Genomic DNA, 22197 nt, shown 5'->3' on the forward strand with positions numbered 1-22197 from the left:
GCTTTAAACTCCAATCAAACATGCGTTCACATACAATACAATCAGAGATTGTTTGCTACATCCATCTTTATTACTGACTTGTCCGTGAAGATCCGGGTCAGTGCATGACTGTATATATGTATATATACATATATGATAGGACCTGTGAAGATCTGGGGCAGAATAGGTCTTCAGCAGCCCATGCTTGCCGTAAGAGGCATCTATGCTTGTCGTAACGGGATCGAGTGGTCAGACTTGCTGATTTGACTGATGCATGTCATCATACATACCAATAGCGTAGATAATACTCATGGTGTCTATCTCTGGATTGTCTGGTCCAGATTTGATTATTTACAGATATGTCGTCATATAGCTGGAATATTGCTGAGTGCGGCTTTAAAAACTAACAAAAAAAAAAAAAAAATTATAAATGACTTACCTTTGATGTCTGCATATTGAGGTACATATAACGCTTTTTTATGTTCATGACCTGTGAAGATTTGGCATAGAATAGGTCTTCAGCAACCCATGCTTGCTGTAAAAGGAGACTATACCTGTTGTAAGAGGTGACTAACGTGATCGTGGAGTCAGGCTCACTGACTTGGTTGATGGATGTCATTGTTTCCCAATTGCGTGGATCAATGTTCTTGATGTCAGTCACGGGATTGTCAGGTCCAGATTTGATTATTTACAGACTGCTGTCATATAGCTGGACTATTGCTGAGTGCTGCATTAAACAACCAAAAAATATACAAACAAACTGTTTTATTTGTTTATTGTTTAATGCAGCACTATATGCTAAATATTCCAGCAATGACAGTGGCATGTATGTAATTAGTTCTGGACCAGGAAATCCAGTGATGTTATGAGCACCGATCCTTGCTGTTGGGTACGCAGACAAACAACCATGTCACCCAACCGGACCACCCAATACATGAGTGAGTGAGTGAGTTTGATTTTACACCGCCTTTAGCAATATTCCAGCAATATCACGACAGGGGTTACCAGAAATGAGGCTTCACACATTGTACCCATGTCGGGAATCGAACCTGGAATCGACGTGACGAGCGAACGCTTCCCAATACATGAAGTCAGATCTTATGACCAGTATAAATTGCTGTGGACCTATTCTAAACTTGAGGGGGCATGAGTGACCCAGTCGCTGTGCAGAGTTGCGTCCCTTGGGCACGCCAGAAACCTATGATCAGGTTTGACCCAATTATGTTTCTCGGTTTGTCAGCATCATATCCGTGCATGTACAAAATTGTAAACATCTGAGACATGCAGCACTCCAGGCTATCTGCACATTCCAAGCTGACACGCTGTGATATAACTGGAATACTGTTCAAAGTGGCATAAACTCAACTCACTCACTCACTCACTCACTAACTCTTTAGTCCCCCTGGGCCCTGATGACTGTATGTTAAGGCGTGTTTGATACAATCAGGGAAGAAACAATATGAAACCTAATCAGGGTGTTACACAATCCAGGTATCCATGGCATACCAAAGGTCAAGGTTGTTCGTTAATAAGGCTCAAAGTATTGAATGACCAGGGACTGCCTAATAGAAGTGATTGAGTTGCAAATTATGTAGCAAGTAGTGATTCCTTCACATGACTGTCACACTTACAAGAACTATTGGGTTAATATTTAGCATCTTGACTGCATGTCTCTAGTTTCCCTTAGGTTGGCTCTGAGTTGGGATCGGTCATATCTCAAACTTTACTTTTTATGTGTTGTTATGGTTATCACATTCAAAGGAAACTTCAGTTCCAAGGTTTAGTTCAACTCTAAAATCCATCTAATATGATACACTGAAAACTATCGATATTTATCGCAATAGTTGCTTGCAATATCAATAGTTATTGCAATAGTTTCTTTCAATATCAATAGTTTCTTTCAATATCAATAGTTCTCGCAATAGTGATTTCCAGACCATTTACTGTTTCAATTACTGTATAATTTACATGTCATAAATGGAGTGTCATAAAGACACAGGACACTTTATACATAATTAATTCTGTATCTTTACTTTACAAGGGATGCTTATTGTCAGGCAGGATAAATACATACCTCGCTGTGATTATCTGCAAGATTGCTGATGAGGTGTTAAACAATATTCACTCATCATTATGGTGATCTGAAGTTACTAGAGACTCATCAATCTTGTGCCTGCACACACAACACGCCCCTTGTCAAGACTGACCCGAAGGCAGACTGATTCCCTTCAAATGTGTATTTGGGTCAAAAAGAAATTCGACTTAAATTTTCCTTACTAATTCTTAATGGGAAATGAAAATAACTATATATTTCATCTGAACTTGTTAAAAAAGAATTGCTAGGCATAATTTTAATTTTAATTTCTTAATTACAGAAATGTTTAAGATTTAAAAAAATGTCTAAGAGGTTCATGTTCAGCCCTATTAAATGCCAATAAATTTTAAATCTTAATTTAAAAATTGAGAAGTTTTGCATAACATGCATAAAAATCACAAAATGAAAGTGATATGATCTGTTACTTTTGTTGTTGAGTATACATAGCTAGGTTCCTACCCGAGCCTCATTTATTTATACTCACAACACATGCAATGTATGTGCGTGTGGGCGTGCGTGCGTGCGTGCGTGCGTGCGTGTGTATTGTATGTATGTGTCCCTTGAATAGGCTCTACACAATGAATCTCATAGTGTGCACTTCACTTCGTCCTTTATGCAGAATATGCATGGTGATTTTATCACCTTGTTTGCTGAGTGGGTCAACCAAGCAGGAACATCGCGATAAGAGAGACAGATCCAGACATGGCACAGGAAGTCAATTAGGACATGTTAATTAGTGGTGCTCAACACTATGTAGCCTCACTAGGAGTTGGGGCAGCTACTGCAGCGGGGTGGGGCGGGGCTGGTGCATTCTGGGATTTGTTGTCATTGGCGACAGATGTGAGATACGAATCAATAACATATTGGGAGTGTCATTTGTCAGATGGCTGGTATTGAGGATATGTAGTGTCCCAAGTGTCTGTCATGGAGGGGTGATGAGGAAGAATTTGAAATGAGGAGGGGAGGGGCGGGGGTGGAGAGGGGCGGGGGTAGAGAGGGGAGAAGGTGGAGAGGAGCGGGTGGAGAAGAGGGTGCACATACCCAAGTCAAAAAGTGAACAAAAAACACATAATAGGCTGGCGTCGGCTAAAAAGCAGAGGGGCAGTCCCCTGCATCATCCCTCTCTTGACTCTGGATCCCCCAGTGTTATTTAACACTCTTGAGAGAGTTTTGGGGAGACTTCTCCATGCACTGAGGCCCATTCTCAGTGTGTACATTGTTGAAGCTAATGATGGACTGAAGCAACATAAAACATGGACACCATCATCACTTTGATGTTGAACTGATCGTCCAATAAGAACCTGGCTTATTTATACCATCAAAGATGCTAAATCAGAAACCAATACTAAGATGATGCAGATACTTTGAGATTTAAAATTTATATTTTAATTCAAATTAAATTGAAAGCTTTAAAAAGTTCAAAAGCATTCCATGATAGCTGCATCATTTTAAATTCAAGAATTACTACACAATTTACTGTTGAAGGTCAATATTCATTCATTCTTTATCACATATTGAATACTTTTTAGAGAATTAATGGATTAAAGGTTGACTAAGCTCCATGTTCTGGGACCCCGTCCATGCCAGGGCCCACTTGCACAAAGTGATCTTAGTGCTAAGACTATCGTAAGCCTATTTTAAAGAATGGGAGTTATGATAATCTTAGCGCTAAGATCGCTTTGTGCAAGTGGGCCTAGGTCTGTGCATTGAAGTTGTTGGTAGTGCCATGTGGAAAACTGTGGCATGTTCTCAATGTATACTACTCAAAAGAAGTTAAGGACTACCCGGTTCTTTCATATTATCTGGGACAGTGGGGTAGTCTTGTGGTTAAAGCATCTGCTCGTCATGCCAAAGATCAGGGTTCAATTCCCCATATAGATAAACTATGTGAAGCCTATTTGTTGTGTCATTGTTATTGCTGGAATATTGTTAAAAGCAGCGTAAAACCACACTCACTCACTCATATTACCTATAGTTTATCTGTCATGGCTTGTTGGATTAACTATAGAAACAGGAAAGAATTGGTTGGTCTTAACTTCTTTTTTGAGTGGTATAATTAGGGTAATGCCCATTTGACAATTGATTTACAAATATTAATTTGTTATTGCAGACAATGGTCGATGTTGCGACATCTGGTTGCAGCAGCAATGACAGCATGGATATGACATCGTCCACTGTGAGCGATGACATCGTACCAAGGGGAGAGAGGTTTGCAGTGCCCATGACCAGTCGTGGCCGTAATAGGCGTAAGAAGTCATCTATTCAAAGCACAAGTGTCATTCATCCCATCGTCGACGACCACCTCCCTGTACCTCGAACCAGCAGTGCCTACAACATGTTTATAGCATCCTCTTCGTGCAGCAATAACCACAGACAGCGTAACAAAGATTTCACGCTGTCTGGAAGCAGCAATGATGTGTTTACTTCATTCTCTCCTCGACGTGATGACGTTATACAGCAGAAAGATGACAGTTTCACAGTTCCTGGGACTAGCAGTGCTTTTAATCTTTTAACAGCGCCATCTTCAAACAGCGATGACGTCAGTGGGCAAGTTGATGACGATTTCCCTGCGCCTGGCTCTGGCAGTGCTTTTAACAGAAATAAAGCGCCATCTACCCTAGGTAATGACGATATGCAGTGGAGAGATTTAACAGCGCCATCTACCCGAAGTAATGACGTCATGCAGCAGAGTTTTGACGATGATTTTAATATGCCTGAATCCAGCAGTGCCTGTACAATGTTTACAATGCCATCTTCCTGTACTGATAATGGTATGAAAGAGAGAGTGTCTGCTGATTTCACAGTGCCTTGGACAAGCCACACTTTCAATATGGATATGAGGTCATTCCTGAACAGAAACGTGGGCAAGAGTCCAATGTTGTCCACAGGGACAAATGACATTAATGATGAAGATCCCATGTGTAGCAGTTTTCACAGTCGCTGTGATACGAAATACGACTCCAAGCAACGGAATGACAGTGGAGTTTCATTGTCAGATTGTGAATATGTGGAAAAGCATAATAATTTTGTATATAGCAAAGATGGCCGAATGTCTTCATCTGACAGTGCTTTGGATGACACTTTCAAAGATCAACATTCCATTTCGTACTTGGACCAATCCGTTAAACATTCTGTGATGCACACTGACGGTGCCTTTGACAATCAGCCAGTCGATTGTGACAATACTGCTGACAGTGGACCAATCAAACTGCCCGATGCATTCCCCTCCAGCTTCTGTGATACTCCTGCCTCAACACTGGTGAGTTGGGGCTGTTAGGCTTTTTAATACAGTTATAATGTAGTTTTTTAGGCAAGACATTTTGGGTGATGGGGTGGGTGGTGTTTTGATAGTGAAACATTTGGTTTGGAGGTTGATTTATTTTTTGTAAAAAAGCATAATACAGGATGTTTTTTAATCATCTTTATGTTTGATTTGGATCATTTAAATAGTGATGAATAAAATAAAAATTCTTAACCTGGCATGAGCAGCCATCCGGTCCAAAAATACGAAGTGGTAATAAAGGACTAAAGTATGCAATTTTAGTCAAATGTTACGAATAAAGAATGAATGTTGAGAAGAAATAAAGGTAATTGTTTTGATACAAGTAATGAATTCAAAATACAAAATGATACCAAGGAAACTCGCAAACAAAAGACGTCATATGTAAAAAAATAACAAAATGCATGAACGAACATCAGTGCACAAAAAGGACACTGCTAAAGAATACACATCATTGTTTCTTTACATATGACGTCTTTTGTTTGCGAGTTGTTCATTGGTATCGTTTTGTATTTTGAATTCATTATTTGTACATATAAGATAGCTAGGCAATAAATCGCAAAGAACTGTGAAGAACGAAGTGTGGTTTATTTCACTATAAAACATTGTTCTATCATGACGTCATTTTTTGAGATTTGAACATGCACTTGCAACTTGAAGATGTCATATATTGGACAACATTATTTTTTAGAAGGAAATATCTAGTAAGTTATTCCCCATAGATGTAACTGGGCTACGCAGATAAAAGCAGTGGGAGAGATATGACAATCGGCATTAGGAGAAAAGGTACAGATGATCGACGTGAGGATTGTGAGAATATACGGGAAATACCAAACTTAAACCTCCTGTTTGTAAAATGGACTTGTCCGACATTTCCGAGGTCGTATTCTATTCAGGGAGTCATCATGATATAAAAATTGGGCAAATATTTTCAAAGCTTGTACATTTCATCAACACCCTTAAAGATGCTGTACAAAATGTTGATAATCTCATATAAGAAATAAACGGCTGGTTGTTGTTGTTTATCGTACAACAAAACACTGCAGGGAGAATAAACCACTCGGGGCTGCAATGAACAAGTCCCACTAATTATTTCTTAAGTAAACAATGACCTTTATTTGTAACATTCATTATTTATTCATAACATTTGACTATTATTTTGTACTTTTTTAGTTTATTTAGCATTCCAGGGTAACATGTCTGTCTCACAGCCACAAGTTTACATAAGGAGAGCGTCCAACAGAATATTGCTAATAACATTTGTATTAATTCCTGTTATGTTGATGAACAGGGTTCTTCAGATTTGTGGGTGTTATTGGGTATTTGGCATCCTCTTGAGTCCTCGAATGACATTTTGTTAGACCTAAAGTCTAAAATTCAAAACCATGAACAAATCATACATCAACAATGGTTGAAACCAGTGAAGGACACTTTCCTTGCTATTCTTTGTACACAAAATCTGCATTTTGTTATAAAATATTCTGAAGTTTCAATAATGTGTACATACCTGTCATATACAAAATCTCTCCATCATTGGAATATCTGCAGTCTTGTAGTGAGTGAGTGAGAGAGTTGGGTTTAACGCCGCTTTTAACAGTATTCCAGTTATACTGCGGCGTGTCAGCTTAATGTGGGAGGAAAGCCCGAAGTGATGCTGGTCTCAGACGTTAAGCACTTCGGTGAAACCCACGAGCACGGATATGGTGCTGACAAACCTAGAAACAGAATCGGGGCGAACCGGGATTCGAACCCACAATCATCGGTTTCTGGCGTGCCCAAGGGACGCAACTCTGCACAGCGAATCGCGGCGCCTAAGACGACTGGGCCACCTGTGCCCCCTGCAGTCTTGTAACCTACCAGACAATGAGTGATACATTTCATACATAGCAGAGTTTATTTACATGTCAAAGTCCTTGTGCTTGACTTGAATTGTCTATCATCTTTAAGTTCTTTGTATAGAGTCTTGAAACTGATTACAGAAGTCATTGGCTGAATAAGCTATGGTTATAAAACATGACTTAAGATGAAAAACAGTATTTTTACAGGACTGAGAGGTGGTCCAAGGGAGATAATTTACTGATTATGATCTCAAACTATATTAAAAATAAATTGAATTATATCAATGATGCTTGTGTATGAATATAGACATTTTTACTTATACCAAGTGAGGATTTACATTTTACTTCCATTTTCGAAAACCTTTCCGCAAACCAAATATAGGCATATATTATTGGTTAATAATTACATAGTTACATTTGGGCAACTTGGGGAGGAAGTGAAAAATAGAACATTCAACTCACATATGTTGTTCTTGTTAAACCCCTCATTTCTTTTTGCAAATCTTTGTTCAGAGAATAGTAACAAATAATAACTGTGGTGGTAGGGAGATAGCATGCTTCATGTAAAGACAATGTTCGAAAACACTGTGGTGGTAGGGAGATAGCGTGCTTCACGTAAAGACACTGTTCGAAAACACTGTGGTGGTAGGGAGAAAGAGTGCTTCATGTAAAGACAATGTTCGAAAACACTGTGGTGGTAGGGAGAAAGTGTGCTCCATGTAAAGACAATGTTCGAAAACACTGTGGTGGTAGGGAGAAAGTGTGCTTCACGTAAAGACAATGTTTGAAAACACTGTGGTGGTAGGGAGATAGCATGCTTCATGTAAAGACACTGTTCGAAAACACTGTGGTGGTAGGGAGATAGCATGCTTCATGTAAAGACACTGTTCGAAAACACTGTGGTGGTAGGGAGATAGCATGCTTCACGTAAAGACAATGTTCGAAAACACTGTGGTGGTAGGGAGATAGCATGCTTCATGTAAAGACACTGTTCGAAAACACTGTGGTGGTAGGGAGATAGCATGCTTCACGTAAAGACAATGTTCGAAAACACTGTGGTGGTAGGGAGATAGCATGCTTCATGTAAAGACAATGTTCGAAAACACTGTGGTGGTAGGGAGAAAGTGTGCTTCATGTAAAGATAAGGTTCGAAAACACTGTGGTGGTAGGGAGAAAGTGTGCTTCACGTAAAGACAATGTTCGAAAACACTGTGGTGGTAGGGAGATAGCATGCTTCATGTAAAGACAATGTTCGAAAACACTGTGGTGGTAGGGAGATAGCATGCTTCATGTAAAGACAATGTTCGAAAACACTGTGGTGGTAGGGAGAAAGAGTGCTTCATGTAAAGATAAGGTTCGAAAACACTGTGGTGGTAGGGAGAAAGTGTGCTTCACGTAAAGACAATGTTTGAAAACACTGTGGTGGTAGGGAGATAGCATGCTTCATGTAAAGACACTGTTCGAAAACACTGTGGTGGTAGGGAGATAGCATGCTTCATGTAAAGACACTGTTCGAAAACACTGTGGTGGTAGGGACATAGCATGCTTCATGTAAAGATATAATATATAGATTAATTTCTTCTTTGATAGGCATTTAGAAGTTGGAGTACTAAGTAAGGATAGGATTTATGGATGAACAACATCAGTATTACAATTAAGAGCGACGTTTCGGTGTAGGTTCTAATACCGGATCACTTGCTAGATAACGGTGTAAGAACCTACACCGAAAAGTCACTCTCAATTATAATAAAGAAGTTGTTCATCCATTGACTGATTATTTACAGGACGCCGTCATAAAGCTGGAATATTGCTGAGTGCCGCATTAACAACAAACACACATACTCACTCACACACACACACACACACACACACACACACATGCGACTATCGGGATCGGATGGTCAGGCTCGCTGACTTGGTTGATGCATATCATGGTATCCCAATTGTGTGGATCGATGCCCATGATGTCAATCACTGGATCCAGATTTGATTATTTACAGACCGCTGTCATACAGCTGGAATATTGCTGAGTGCAGCATTAAACAAACAAACAATGCAAAATAAAATCATGACAATTAGTTTGCAACATTCACATTCAGAAATAACATATTAAAGCTAATTTCCAGGTGATTGGTAGCTTATATATATTTTTTCTCCGACTGTTATATTTCAAATCTGGTGGTAGTTACTGTATTGAGGGCAAAGCCTGGGCTAAAAGGAGGCCAATTTGCACACATTCTACAGCAACAGGGTCAGCAGAGTTATCTCCCTTTAATCCATGCGGTCAAGAAAGCCATGTTTAAGTATGTTTAGTATATATAATTTGGTATGTTTGTTGTGAAAATCTAATCAAAGTGATATTTAGTCATTATGACAGTCTATACTTATTACAGTCCACAGGAATACAAATGTCTGCAAAATATCAATGTGTGTTTTCACACATGTATCATGTCAGCATCAGCCACACAGACAATACAGTTCGCCAAAAGCTGGTTAATATACATAGGTCTTAAACAATGTTATGTAGCACTAACAAAAAGACATTGCAGAGCACAAACACGTAAAAACTGCTAACAATTTAAGGACAGGCTTCTTTTAATTTTTTGGTATATATATCTATGATTTTTGTGTTAATCCTGGTTGGTAGGTGGGAAAAAGGTGATTAAAACTTTTCATTTGTTTTATTTTCTTACACTGTTCCTATTTGTTATGCATGAACATATTGTCTGCATAATTCGTGTCTGAGTAAAGGAGGTGATCACTATGCCGGGAAAAAAATCATACATATTGTTTTCAACTTTAACTTTTTCAAGTTCAGTTGATCTGTAAACTACTAAAAGTATTGTCTTATGTGATGTTTTTCAAGTTCAGTTGATCTGTAAACTACTAAAAGTATTGTCTTATGTGATGTTTTTCAAGTTCAGTTGATCTGTAAACTACTAAAAGTATTGTCTAATGTGATGTTTTTCAAGTTCAGTTGATCTGTAAACTACTAAAAGTATTGTCTAATGTGATGTTTTTTGAAGGTGCCAAAAGATTCACTTGAAATATTCGGTAGGGTAGAGTAGAGGTTAAATTGGTTGCTTTTTAGGTGGAGACCTAGGTTGGATTTCTCTCATGGGTACAATGTGTGAAGCCCATTTCAGGTGACCCCGCCGTAATATTGCTGGAATATTGTTAATGGATTATCTCATTTGCTCATTCATTTGTGGATCGTGCATTGTTCTTGTTCACTGAGATTCTAGTCATGTTATCTTTGTTTCTTACTTGATTACAGGAGAGCGGCCCATCTGTGATAGTGGAACGACAACCACGTGATTTTATGAAGTTGCTCAGTGAGCGTCTGCATGTGCCCGACTGCGATGAGTTCGACACAGACGACAGTCACCAGATACATTGCCAGCTGTTCTACCGGAGTCTGAGGCTGGAAGTCAACGAGAAGATCATCTCAGACACCGATTCTGACAGTGCTGACTCAGGGGTCGCCGAGCACCGGAAACGTTCCTTCCACAGGCGACGAATGAGCAGGTATCGCTACAGAGGTGAGACCAGGCTTCCTGCTTACCTTGCATTATTTTTCCTCTTTGCCCACAGCTTAATACTGGCTTTTTGAACTAAGGCGATTCATTTTTTTTATAGTTGGTGTACTGGATTTTGTTTTGTTCTTACCAAAATATCTTCAAATGAATATGTCTTAATTTCCTGAATGTATGCCCCTCGACGGTGTAAGGCCCTCGACGGTGTAAGGCCCTCGACGGTGTAAGGCCCTCGACGGTGTAAGCCCCTCGACGGTGTAAGGCCCTCGACGGTGTAAGGCCCTCGACGGTGTAAGGCCCTCGACGGTGTAAGGCCCTCGACTGTGTAAGGCCCTCGACTGTGTAAGGCCCTCGACGGTGTAAGGCCCTCAACTGTGTAAGGCCCTCGACTGTGTAAGGCCCTCGACTGTGTAAGCCCGTTGACGGTGTAAGGCCCTCGACTGTGTAAGCCCCTCGACTGTGTAAGGCCCTCGACGGTGTAAGCCCCTCGAATGCACATGAATGTCACCATTTCGTCACCAAAACAACTTCACAGCCACATATCTCATATTACAGTGGCCAATACACGCCACTGGGGAGATAATTTTTCACTGTATGCCTTGATATTTTATCTGGCAGCCACCAGATACTTCCAATGGTGAGATCATTTTTCACTGTATGCCTCTATATTTTGCTAGATACTTTTCGTTTCAAATTGGCATACCTCATGTGACCAGAATTACTTCCAGATCAGGGCCTGGGCAATCGACAGGTTGGAGATTGTATCCGTAAAATTGAGCTTTGATTCTAAAGTAGGTATCACCTGCTTGATGAGCCATTAGCGGCCGCCAGATCAAATATAGAGGCATACAGTGAAAGATGATCTCACCAGTGGCGGGTATGGGCCACCGTATATACTAAAGGGCTGTAACTCTTATTGATCTACAACACTTCAACTTTAACACTTGACTCATCTTTTAACCACAAACTAGTTTGAGTGATATTTCATGTCAACATATGTTTCTATTTATTTTTATACCATTAGAGTTAGCAGTAAAAATATCAGGAAAGTCAATTTAATTTTATTTTCATTTTGCTGTTAAATTTCTCATGTCGGTGGGTCAGAAAGCCCCACCAAAAAAACATTATTGCCTAATCATTGGATTTTCCTTTTCGCCAGAATCGTTACTGAACCGGCTTCATATCAGTATATAATCCTCATGTGAACTGCTATATGTGTTGCTTCCTTTCTTAACATAATGAAATATACTATGCAGATTTTGTTTGTTTGTTGTTAACGCCACAACTGACAATCCAATGATTGACATCATGAGCATTGAAACACAATTGGGATACAGTTGTCCTGCACTTATATTTCAGTATTGAGCAGTCAGAATCATACACTGTAATCTATGTCATTTACAGTGTATATTCTTAAAAATTTTGAAAAACTATTCCATAAAATAAATATAAGGTGAGGTGAAATGGGGTTAAACTTTGCATACAAGATAATTGTATATATGGCGATGTGCATACACATGTGTGTGTGTACCTGTCTGGACTGATGCCAGAGATACCATACCACAGTTTTAACATGGGTACCCCACTCAGACACAGTACACTGAGCTAACAAGCATTGTGTTATCCACTTAATGCCATGCACCAGGCAGGGTGACAACAAGTCCCATCTTTTTACATTTTTTTGTATGATGTGGCCAGGGGATCAAGCCATCGACCTTCTGCTCTCTGGGCAGACACTCTATCCACTACACCAAGGAGGTGATCTTCTGGAGCATAGACCTAGGGTTGTGTGATAAATGAAAGTTTAATCTGTGTTTGACGAATGGTAAAGTCAAGTCGGTGATACATTAATAAATTGCACCCATGAAATTGAAGAAACATTGAAACAGTGAATCATTGCCAAGCACAATAACATGGATGATGAAAATATTCTTTCACTGCTTTATTTCATTGTGTATATGCATATGTGTATAGTGTATGGTGTCTTGTTTTTGTCATTGGTTGAGTGTGACACATAATATGTGATATCATCACATCATTGCATAATCATCGTGATGATTTCATGTCATCACCCTGACAACAACATCAGTAGTTGTGATGGAGCGAGGGTGGTCCAGAGGTTCAGCCTCGTCTGTGCCCACTGTTGACTCATAGCTGCTTGGGATGGCCCTCATTGGTTCAAATCCCAGATTTGTCCCAACTTGAATCTTGGTCTGTCTGTACCATGCTGATACTTCTGGGCTTCTCCAAAGTGATGTAAGTCTAATACTCGTGTCATGTGGGGCTTTATTCCCACGTACACTATAATATACTGTATTTGTCGTAATAACCACCCTTTGCACTTACAAAATTGACATGGGGCTGCTTATTAAGCAATTATACCCCTGTATTATATAAAAGAAATCAGTAATATAAGACAAGAAAATACAGACAGTCACTTAAATTTTCTTTGCAGGGAGTCCTTATAAAGATTACTTACATATCATATTGGCTTAGATGTTGGTCGGTTGGACTTCATGGAGCAGGGTGCTTAATATGGTGAATATGGTAATCGAAATACTGTTGACAAGTGGTATCAAACCCAACTCACTCACTCACTCAGTGACTGCAGGTGACTCTAAACATTGCTACATTTTCTTTTTCTCATGTTCAGCAAGGCCAAGCGAGTGACAGGTGATTTTATGACACTTCATCCACTATAGAAATATGTCGCTGATGAGACTGAAAGATGAACTGATATTGCTGTAACTTCATGACATCTCTGAGTCTCCAAGCATCAACTCTGATTGTAGATCAAAGGGCATTCAAAACACTCCAAATACAAAGAAATAATTAATTTATTTTTGAAGGTGTACAGTAAGACTTCCTAGGCCAGAGATTAGGGTATTATATGCAAATATATTCATCATGATACAATTAATTTTTAAATTTAAAAAAACAAAAACACTCCAAAACAAGTATAACAGCTGTGTGTAATTATCCAGTGTGGTCATTTCAGCTATCGTATCAATATATCCTTGGTGGTCTATATTTAATGATTGAACGCAGGAATCACATATTATAAGTTGTAGCAGGATCGCCTCCAGCGCGTGGTTTTAAACCTAACGAGGGACGCATAAAACCCCATGTACCCCTTGTGATCCTGCTACAACGACTTTATCTTACTGACATGTTTTAATGTGACATTGTAAAAGAATGAACACAAATACAAAAAAAATGATAGAAAACAGCTGTTCGATTGAGATGAGGTTAACTTGAGCTATGTCACATGACTTCCATTGCCTCGGAAAATGCGAGCTGCTTTTTGCTTTAAAGCGGGGTATAAAGGATTTATTCTGCCTCTCAGACATCCACGTGCAGCCTGTATTGCTCCTGGCGGGGTATAAGAGATTTATTGTCCTGGTGAGAAATTTATTCCCCTCCAAGGCGGGTTACACAGTATTTTAGCAAGATCACATGGACCCATTAAGATCTCATCATTCTGACATGGAGGTATGATAAAGTGATTTATGCATAAAATTATTAATTTTGATACCTGAACATGGAGGAGAAGCAGAAGCCACAATATGAGTGACAGTAGTCAGTGAAGACAGCCATGACTGATTATAGGGACATGCAGCCTACAGAGTTATTTCCCTTGCACCTCTCAACCCACGGAAGCCTGATCTCTAAGGGACTTTTTACATAACAAATATTTGACAAGTCTCATGTATATTTCATGCAACAGAAACAAAAGCAAGGCAACCTCTTGAATATTCCTTTTGAAACCTAGGCATTGTAGTGCAAGTTAATTAAAATGTCTGGAAATATTACATTTGCATTCCTATACAACTTGCTCCACACCTGACTGTAACATGAGTGTTTGGTCATGTATACCCGGAATATGTGTTTTCTTAACAATAATTGATACTTTTAGAAAATCAGATTTGATACTGATATGAGATAGATTTTAATGTCAATGCATGTTAATAGTTGCCCTTATCATTTTGGTGAGACATTACTGGGGAGTCTTGTTCTTGTTCATATGACTTTGTAGTAACCCTAGCACCAAGAAGATGTCATAAATTAAAAGCATTAATACCTTGGACAAAAAAAATAACTGGTATATAAACTGAAATAACTTTTTGTCATTCATTCTTGATTACATAAAACAAATACTCAATTAGACATGTTTTCATAATTACACAATATAGGGATTTGCCAGCATTATTGTTCCTGTAAAATTTATTAAAATCTTTCAGTATAACAGAGCCCTATTTGGTTGATTGTTATTTCAAAAAGAAAATCCCAAGTACATGTTTCTGGCCTTTCATTTATATGTTTCATCCTAATGACCATTCTTTCACTTAAAACAGAAAGTTTCATTGTTATTTTGTCCACCTATCTAAAAGGTTTAAAACACTTAAGAATTGACTTCAATAAGTTTTTTCATTTAGGGAGGTATTAACATGGTATGCACACTGGGTAAATCTGCATAGTGCATTTACACAAAGCATACACACTGGTTTTTACATTGATAACTCCATGAACACCAAAAAACATGTTAAAGTCAATTCTTTTAACAAACATGCCAAAAATATAAACTCCACACTAAAAAACATATATATCTGATGACAACAATAGGAAGTCAGTGACAATTTTGGCAATTTCCAGCAACTTGTTTTGGTATTGTTTTTTGTGCACTATGTATAAGGTCCCTTTCAAGAGCAGAAATATATTATTCAGTTTTGGTTCAGCACCTATAGCTTTCTGTCATCACACTATCTATAGTCTCAAAGGGGAAATCGGGTAGCCTTGTGGTTAAAGCGCTGGCTCGTCACGCCGAAGACACAAGTTTGATTCCCGACATGGGTGCAATGTGTGAAGCCCATTTCTGGTGTCCCCCTGCTGGAATATTGCTAAAAGCAGCGTAAAACCATACTCACTCACACACTCATTCACTATACTCTCAAGATCCTACCACAGTTACTTTCATACTATGGCCTTCGTACCCCGTCTTCCAAACCGTGCCCTGAAAATGTCATATCGAATGGACAGTCTCTTACAGTCCACAGGAAGCCATCTTACTGAGAAAGAAGACGCAGAACAAGCTTCATAATTAAATATCCTCATCTATCTGTTTCCTGCAACACAACATCAAAACAACTCATGACAAGTCTAAATTTACACAAACAATGTTAAGTGTCCATATTGTTAACTTGATTATATTACAGCAACCCATACAAGAGTACTGAAACATAACAATTAAAAGTATGTTTTGCACAGCTAAATTCCTGGGTGTACCCAGAGGTATGCCACCCTGTCAACAACTTGGAGTCAACAACACGCAGTGGCCTGATTTAGTCAGTCGGTATGCCTGATGTGGGACAGTTATGGCAACGTCTTGACAACCTCAGCAAACATGGCTAGGCTCAGAGTAGCGTGACTCTGTCGTTGTGAAAAGGTTCACCAAACCATGACTTCCGTATTCTGACAACAGTGTGTGTACTATAATTACTTCTAGCTACCAGGGCACTGAAACGATAATTTCTCACTGCGTAAAAGATCCACATTAATATTTACATTCTTTCAATTTGAATCTAATTCAGTGACACAGAACAAGGTACACGTCGTTGAGAGTGGCTGTTATTTTTCAAAGAGTTCTATTTTCACTATACTTAGACAGCCTCACAGGCATACAAAATGACATGCTCTTGTCATGCTTGGTCTGTTGCATGCTGGGAGTTGCAGTCACATGATGGCACTGTCATGAAGAGTGACATGTTGCCATGTGGATGTGGTTTATATGAAATTTTGTAATTAATTCATATTAATATGTTGACGTGGAGCATGGGGTATTCTTTCTTTAGATTTTAGATTTCTTGATATGAACCATATGATTTCAGGATATAGGTCATATTAGTCAGTGTCTAAGATGAGAAACATTTGATGGCCAAGAGGAATACTAACATCAATCATAAAAATGATAATAAAACAACAATAAACAAATGATAAAAAGTAAGGGTGTGGCAGTCATAATAATTTTCTATGCCTTAGCTTTTTATATTCATAAACATAAATCAGCAAAACATATGTTCTCAAACTAAAAAATACAAAAAAATAAAACTTTAATTCAGACTCCAGTAACAAACTAAAAGTGTCCATATTTAAAATAATTTTTTTCACAATTTGTGTAATGTTATAATGTATTCTGTGAACAACTTCATAGCTTTGACCTTATTTATTTCACAAAGCGAGGTTTGTATACTGGATGAGAAACAGGCAGGTGTGTTTGAGCGTAGCGTCCCCTTTTTTAGACAGGTGAGATTGTCTCACCTAGACTAGCTTCAAATCTCTTATATTAGAACTGACTTGTATCAGACAGAGGTATAATTTTGTTTGATTGCTTGTTTCTTGTTTAACACCACACTCAGCAATATTCCAACTATATGACAGCTCTCTGTAAATAATCGAGTCTGGACTAGAGAATCCAGAGATAGTCGCCTTTTACAGCCAGCATGGGTTGCTGAAGACCTATTCTAAACCAGATCTTCACAGGTTTATAATTATGTACAGACACACAGGTATAATTGTGTATAAACACACTCAGGTATAATTGTGAATAGACACACCTTGGTTTAATTGTGTATAAAGACATTAAGGTGTAACTGTGTATAAACACACTTAGGTATATTGTGAATAGACACACTTTGATTTAATTGTGTATAAAGACATTAAGGTATAACTGTGTATAAACACACTCAGGTATAATTGTGAATAGACACACCTTGGTTTAATTATGTATAAAGACATTAAGGTATAACTGTGTATAAACACACTCAGGTATAATTGTGAATAGACACACTTTGGTTTAATTGTGTATAAAGACATTAAGGTATAACTGTGTATAAACACACTTAGGTATAATTGTGAATAGACATACTTTGGTTTAATTGTGTATAAAGACATTAAGGTATAACTGTGTATAAACACACTTAGGTATAATTGTGAATATACACACCTTGGTTTAATTGTGTATAAAGACATTAAGGTATAACTGTGTATAAACACACTTAGGTATAATTGTGAATAGTTACACTTTGGTTTAATTGTGTATAAAGACATTAAGATATAACTGTGTATAAACACACTTAGGTATAATTGTGAATAGACACACTTTGGTTTAATTGTGTATAAAGACATTAAGGTATAACTGTGTATAAACACACTTAGGTATAATTGTGAATAGACACACTTTGGTTTAATTGTGTATAAAGACATTAAGGTATAACTGTGTATAAACACACTTAGGTATAATTGTGAATAGACACACTTTGGTTTAATTATGTATAAAGACATTAAGGTATAATTGTGTATATATAGGGCACGTGTATTTACACAGTCTGCCTTCCATTTTTTTTCATTCATTATTCCAAAAATGCAAAGAAGAACATATTTAAGTCAATTCTTAAATAAAAAAAGCATCAGCCTAACATCTGCAGCAATGTAAACAGCAGGACACATAGCGTGGCAACAGAAGACTTGCATAATTTTACTATTGATAAATTAAGGAGTCATGTTACACCCGGATATGTTGATAGGAGCATTGTTTGTTTTACCACACAATATCACGCCAACAGTGGTCTTCATAAAAAATAAATCCGTGAAGATCCGGGTTAGAATGGGTCTTCAGCAACCCATGCTTGTTGTAATGTCGTCAACTAATGGGATTGGGTGGTCAGGCTTGCTGACTTGGTTGATGTCATTGTATCCCAATTACGTGGATCGATGCTCATGGTATCAATCACTGGATTGTCTGGTCCAAATTCAAATATTTACAGACCGCCATCATGTTGCTGGAATATTGCTGAGTGCGGCGTAAAACAACCAACCAACCTACCATTTTAAACCATTATCATATACATTTTAGTGAAAATCTGATACTTGGGAGGAGGAATTGAATGATTCAATGCTGGTTTAGGTCAATACTTTGTACGATGCCATGAGTATTGATACAAAACAATACAAATATTACTAATAAGGGGGCAGGGGGTAGCCAAGTGATCAAAGCGCTTGCTCGTCACTCCAAAGACATGAGTTTGAATCCGGACATGCTAAAAGCAACATAAAACAATACTCACTTACTTATTTGGGACAAGCAAATGTACTACTTCATGACAGTATGTGTACGTGTTCCAAACCAGGTTATTTAAAATAACTGAAACCATTTATGTGACATATGTTGGTTAGTTTTAATTAAATGACCTTGGTGAAAGGGTGGAAAGATCGTAAATTTCCTTGTTTATGCTGACAGCCAGAAATAATACAAAAGAAAAGTCTGTGCGTATTATACACAACAGATATATTTTTCCAGAATTTAATTGCCCATAATTAACGGTGCATATAACACACAAGTGAGTATGATACACGAATCAATGTCTTTTGTACATTGATCAATCGGAAGGGAGCTTATTGGGACTGTTCACTAGCCAATATATCAGCAAATATCGCCGTGGGCACTTATTACGTTAAATACGGTACATATCATATTGCAACAAAGTTTTTCATTACAGTGCTGTTGATTTGCTCCAATGTTGTGAGACATATAGCAACAGATCGTCATTTTACATCCACAGTGGAGCGTTGCAGCAAGTCTAGGCAAGACAAGCAGCCGAGTGGTTTGCATTGCCTCTTCAAACACGCGGTTTGTCCTGAAGCTGTAAATGTATTTGTTTAACAAGTTGTGTCAAGACTTCGCCAACAGCCATCGCCACTTTGAAACAGATTAACTCAGAGTGTTTTAACACATAAATGACCAATAGCTTATTTAGAATTCAAAATTTGTCAAATTAATAAAATTAATCTTTCATGATCATTGTAATTATTAATAGATATTATATAATGGAAAGTGATGATCGCTGGATGATTATTGTCTATTATAAATACACAGGTGTAGCTTTGACATAGGGAGTGCTTGCCAACATGGGAACAATGTTTGAAGCCAAGACTTGGTGTCATGTGATATAACTACCATGGTGTTGTTATCAAAATTATTCATCTATTCATTACCAGGAAATTTAATTTTGACTATTGGACCATGATACAGTATTACATTTTTATCTCAACTCTCACTACCAACCACACTACATCATGTCATTTATTGCCCCCCTCGAGTGAGTGAGTGAATGGGTATTATACACTAATGATAGAGCATCAAGCAACTGTGACTCTCATCTGACAGTATAATATATAAACTGGCTACAGATCGACAGCAACCAAAGGTAGATCACCAACAGGGACTTAGGGTATCCCAGCTGGATTTACACTATCCCCCTAGCTGCTGGCAATCCTAAGCAAGATCACACATGTTACACGACTAAAACCATGGAAGGAAGAAAACTACTTAGAATGATGTGGTCTTGCAGATCTATAGGCCATAGATTTCATTTAGTTGGTTTACAAGACCAACTGTCAAAATAATCCCTGAAATTAGGAAAAACATTAAATGACGAGGCCAAAGAGTTTGGGCCAATTCTGTATTACAATTACCTGAACCCGGTAGGTGAAATAGGAAAAAAAGATTTTACCAACGCTGTTCCAATAATACATATAAAAATCTATATCCTAACAAAAATAACAATCAATTATCTTAAGTATTATTTATATCTTCAGTATCTTGCCATGGTAAAACTTGTTTGTACTTCATTCATTAGTAGCAGTACTAATTTGAAAGTTGAAAATTATTATATTTATTTTTCGTCCTCCTACACTGAATTTTAGGCCAAAATCTCTATATATGAGTTAATACAACATGAGGCCCTACAGACTGGAAATCACTGCAAGGTTACTTCTTCCTTTGTTTGCTGTAAACACTATATATACTACTAAAAATAAGTTAAGCAACACTCAAATCTTTCATATTACAGACTAATTATTTTATTATGAAAGAATCGGGTGTTCTTTAACTTTTCTTAAGTAGTATAAATAGTCCAACAAAACATTCTTGCTTCATGTAAAACACATCATGGATAACTAATCTGCACAGATGGCTTGAAGATTTAGATCAATAAAACAAAATCTCAATCTTTAGAAACATATTGACTAATTTATTGTGCCCCTGGAAAAAAAACAGTCAACTGATAAATCACAAAGTGGATAACATATGCATATCCTGTTAGTTATGGTGGTTTAACCTTGAATATGTTGCAAACTGTGCAAACTTCCTGCAGGCTTTTACAAGCAGGATGGGGCTGGCACACCAGATCCTGTTGTGGTGCGAGTCATAATGGATCCTTGTTTTGTTCATGAAGACATTACTTCCTACTGCTTAGAAGTCCACCTACCCTCATGTCACCTGCCCAGCCCTTGTGAGTGAGTGAGTGAGTGAGTGAGGTGGGTGTGATGCCACTTTGAGCAGTCTTCTACTAATATCATGGTGTGTCAGTTTGATGTGGGAGGAAAGCCTGAAGTGATGCAGGACATGAACACTTGCAAGGATACAGATTTGTTTTATGAGGACACTTAACATAACCATATACCTTTGAGTGATATAAAACCTAACAAGGGACACATTATACCCTATGTACCCCGAGTGATCCTGCTACAATGAATTTATCTCACCGACATGTTAAAATAATTCAAACAAATTCAAAATCGACAGCTGTTTGATTGAGCTGAGATTACCTTGTGGAATGTCACATGACTTGCATTGACTCGGAAAAAGCGTGCAGCTTTCTGCTTTGAAGCGGGGTATAAAGGATTTATTGTGCCTCTAAGAAATCAACGTGCAGCCTGACTTGCTCATGGCGGGGTATAAGAGGTTTATTCGTCCGCTGAGAAATGTATTCCCCTTCAAGGCTGGATACACAGAATTTTATCAAGATGATGTGGACCAATCAGATCTCATCCTTCTGACATGAAGGTTTGATAATGTGATTTGTATGTTTCTAAATGAGAGTAGGGTGGAGGAGGTCCATGTATGACTACTTGCCCTCATAGAAGGAGACAACAGGTGGACAGAAAGGGAAAGTCTTGTGGACAGCCTTCTGGCTTGCTGGATTATATGCCTGGTTTTACTATAACCAGTACTTCAATTTCTGACTTACTCACATCAGCCTGTGCAGTTGGCAATGGGCAGGTAACAATTAATTAGTGTTTTTTTAACTGGACAGGTGCAGCATCTAATTAATATAACACCTTGTTAAACTGAAGTGGTCATCAAATCCCAATTGTGTGGATCGATGCTCATGATATCAATCACTGGATTGTCTGGTCCACACTCGATTATTTACAGACCACCGTCATATAGCTGGAATATTGCTGAGTGCAGTGTAAAACAACAAACAAAAAAAACCAAAAAAACCCAAATAAACTGAAGTGACTTTTTGTTGCCGTGAAGCAATCATGCTGCATTATATTATTTCTTGCTTAACACATTTCTCCTCACAATATAATGCCAAATGTTCAGACACACAAATTAATATATATTTC

At 38.1% G+C, this 22197-nt stretch overlaps 1 protein-coding gene across 2 annotated transcripts in view; it reads left to right on the forward strand.

Annotated features, from left to right (window-relative positions):
- LOC139450389 (uncharacterized) overlaps positions 1 to 22197 on the forward strand; it is a 125353-nt gene that overhangs the window by 53771 nt on the left and 49385 nt on the right. For both annotated transcript variants that reach the window (XM_071232081.1, XM_071232082.1), the window contains exons 2-3: positions 4185 to 5333; positions 10470 to 10734. In XM_071232081.1, coding sequence (XP_071088182.1) covers positions 4188 to 5333; positions 10470 to 10734 — 1411 coding nt within the window. In that variant the 5' untranslated portion in view covers positions 4185 to 4187. The remainder of the gene's footprint in view (positions 1 to 4184; positions 5334 to 10469; positions 10735 to 22197) is intronic.

Source organism: Haliotis cracherodii, unplaced genomic scaffold (genome assembly GCF_022045235.1).
Source record: "Haliotis cracherodii isolate W230 unplaced genomic scaffold, xgHalCrac1.p SCAF_8, whole genome shotgun sequence".
In the NCBI taxonomy this organism is placed as follows: domain Eukaryota; kingdom Metazoa; phylum Mollusca; class Gastropoda; order Lepetellida; family Haliotidae; genus Haliotis; species Haliotis cracherodii.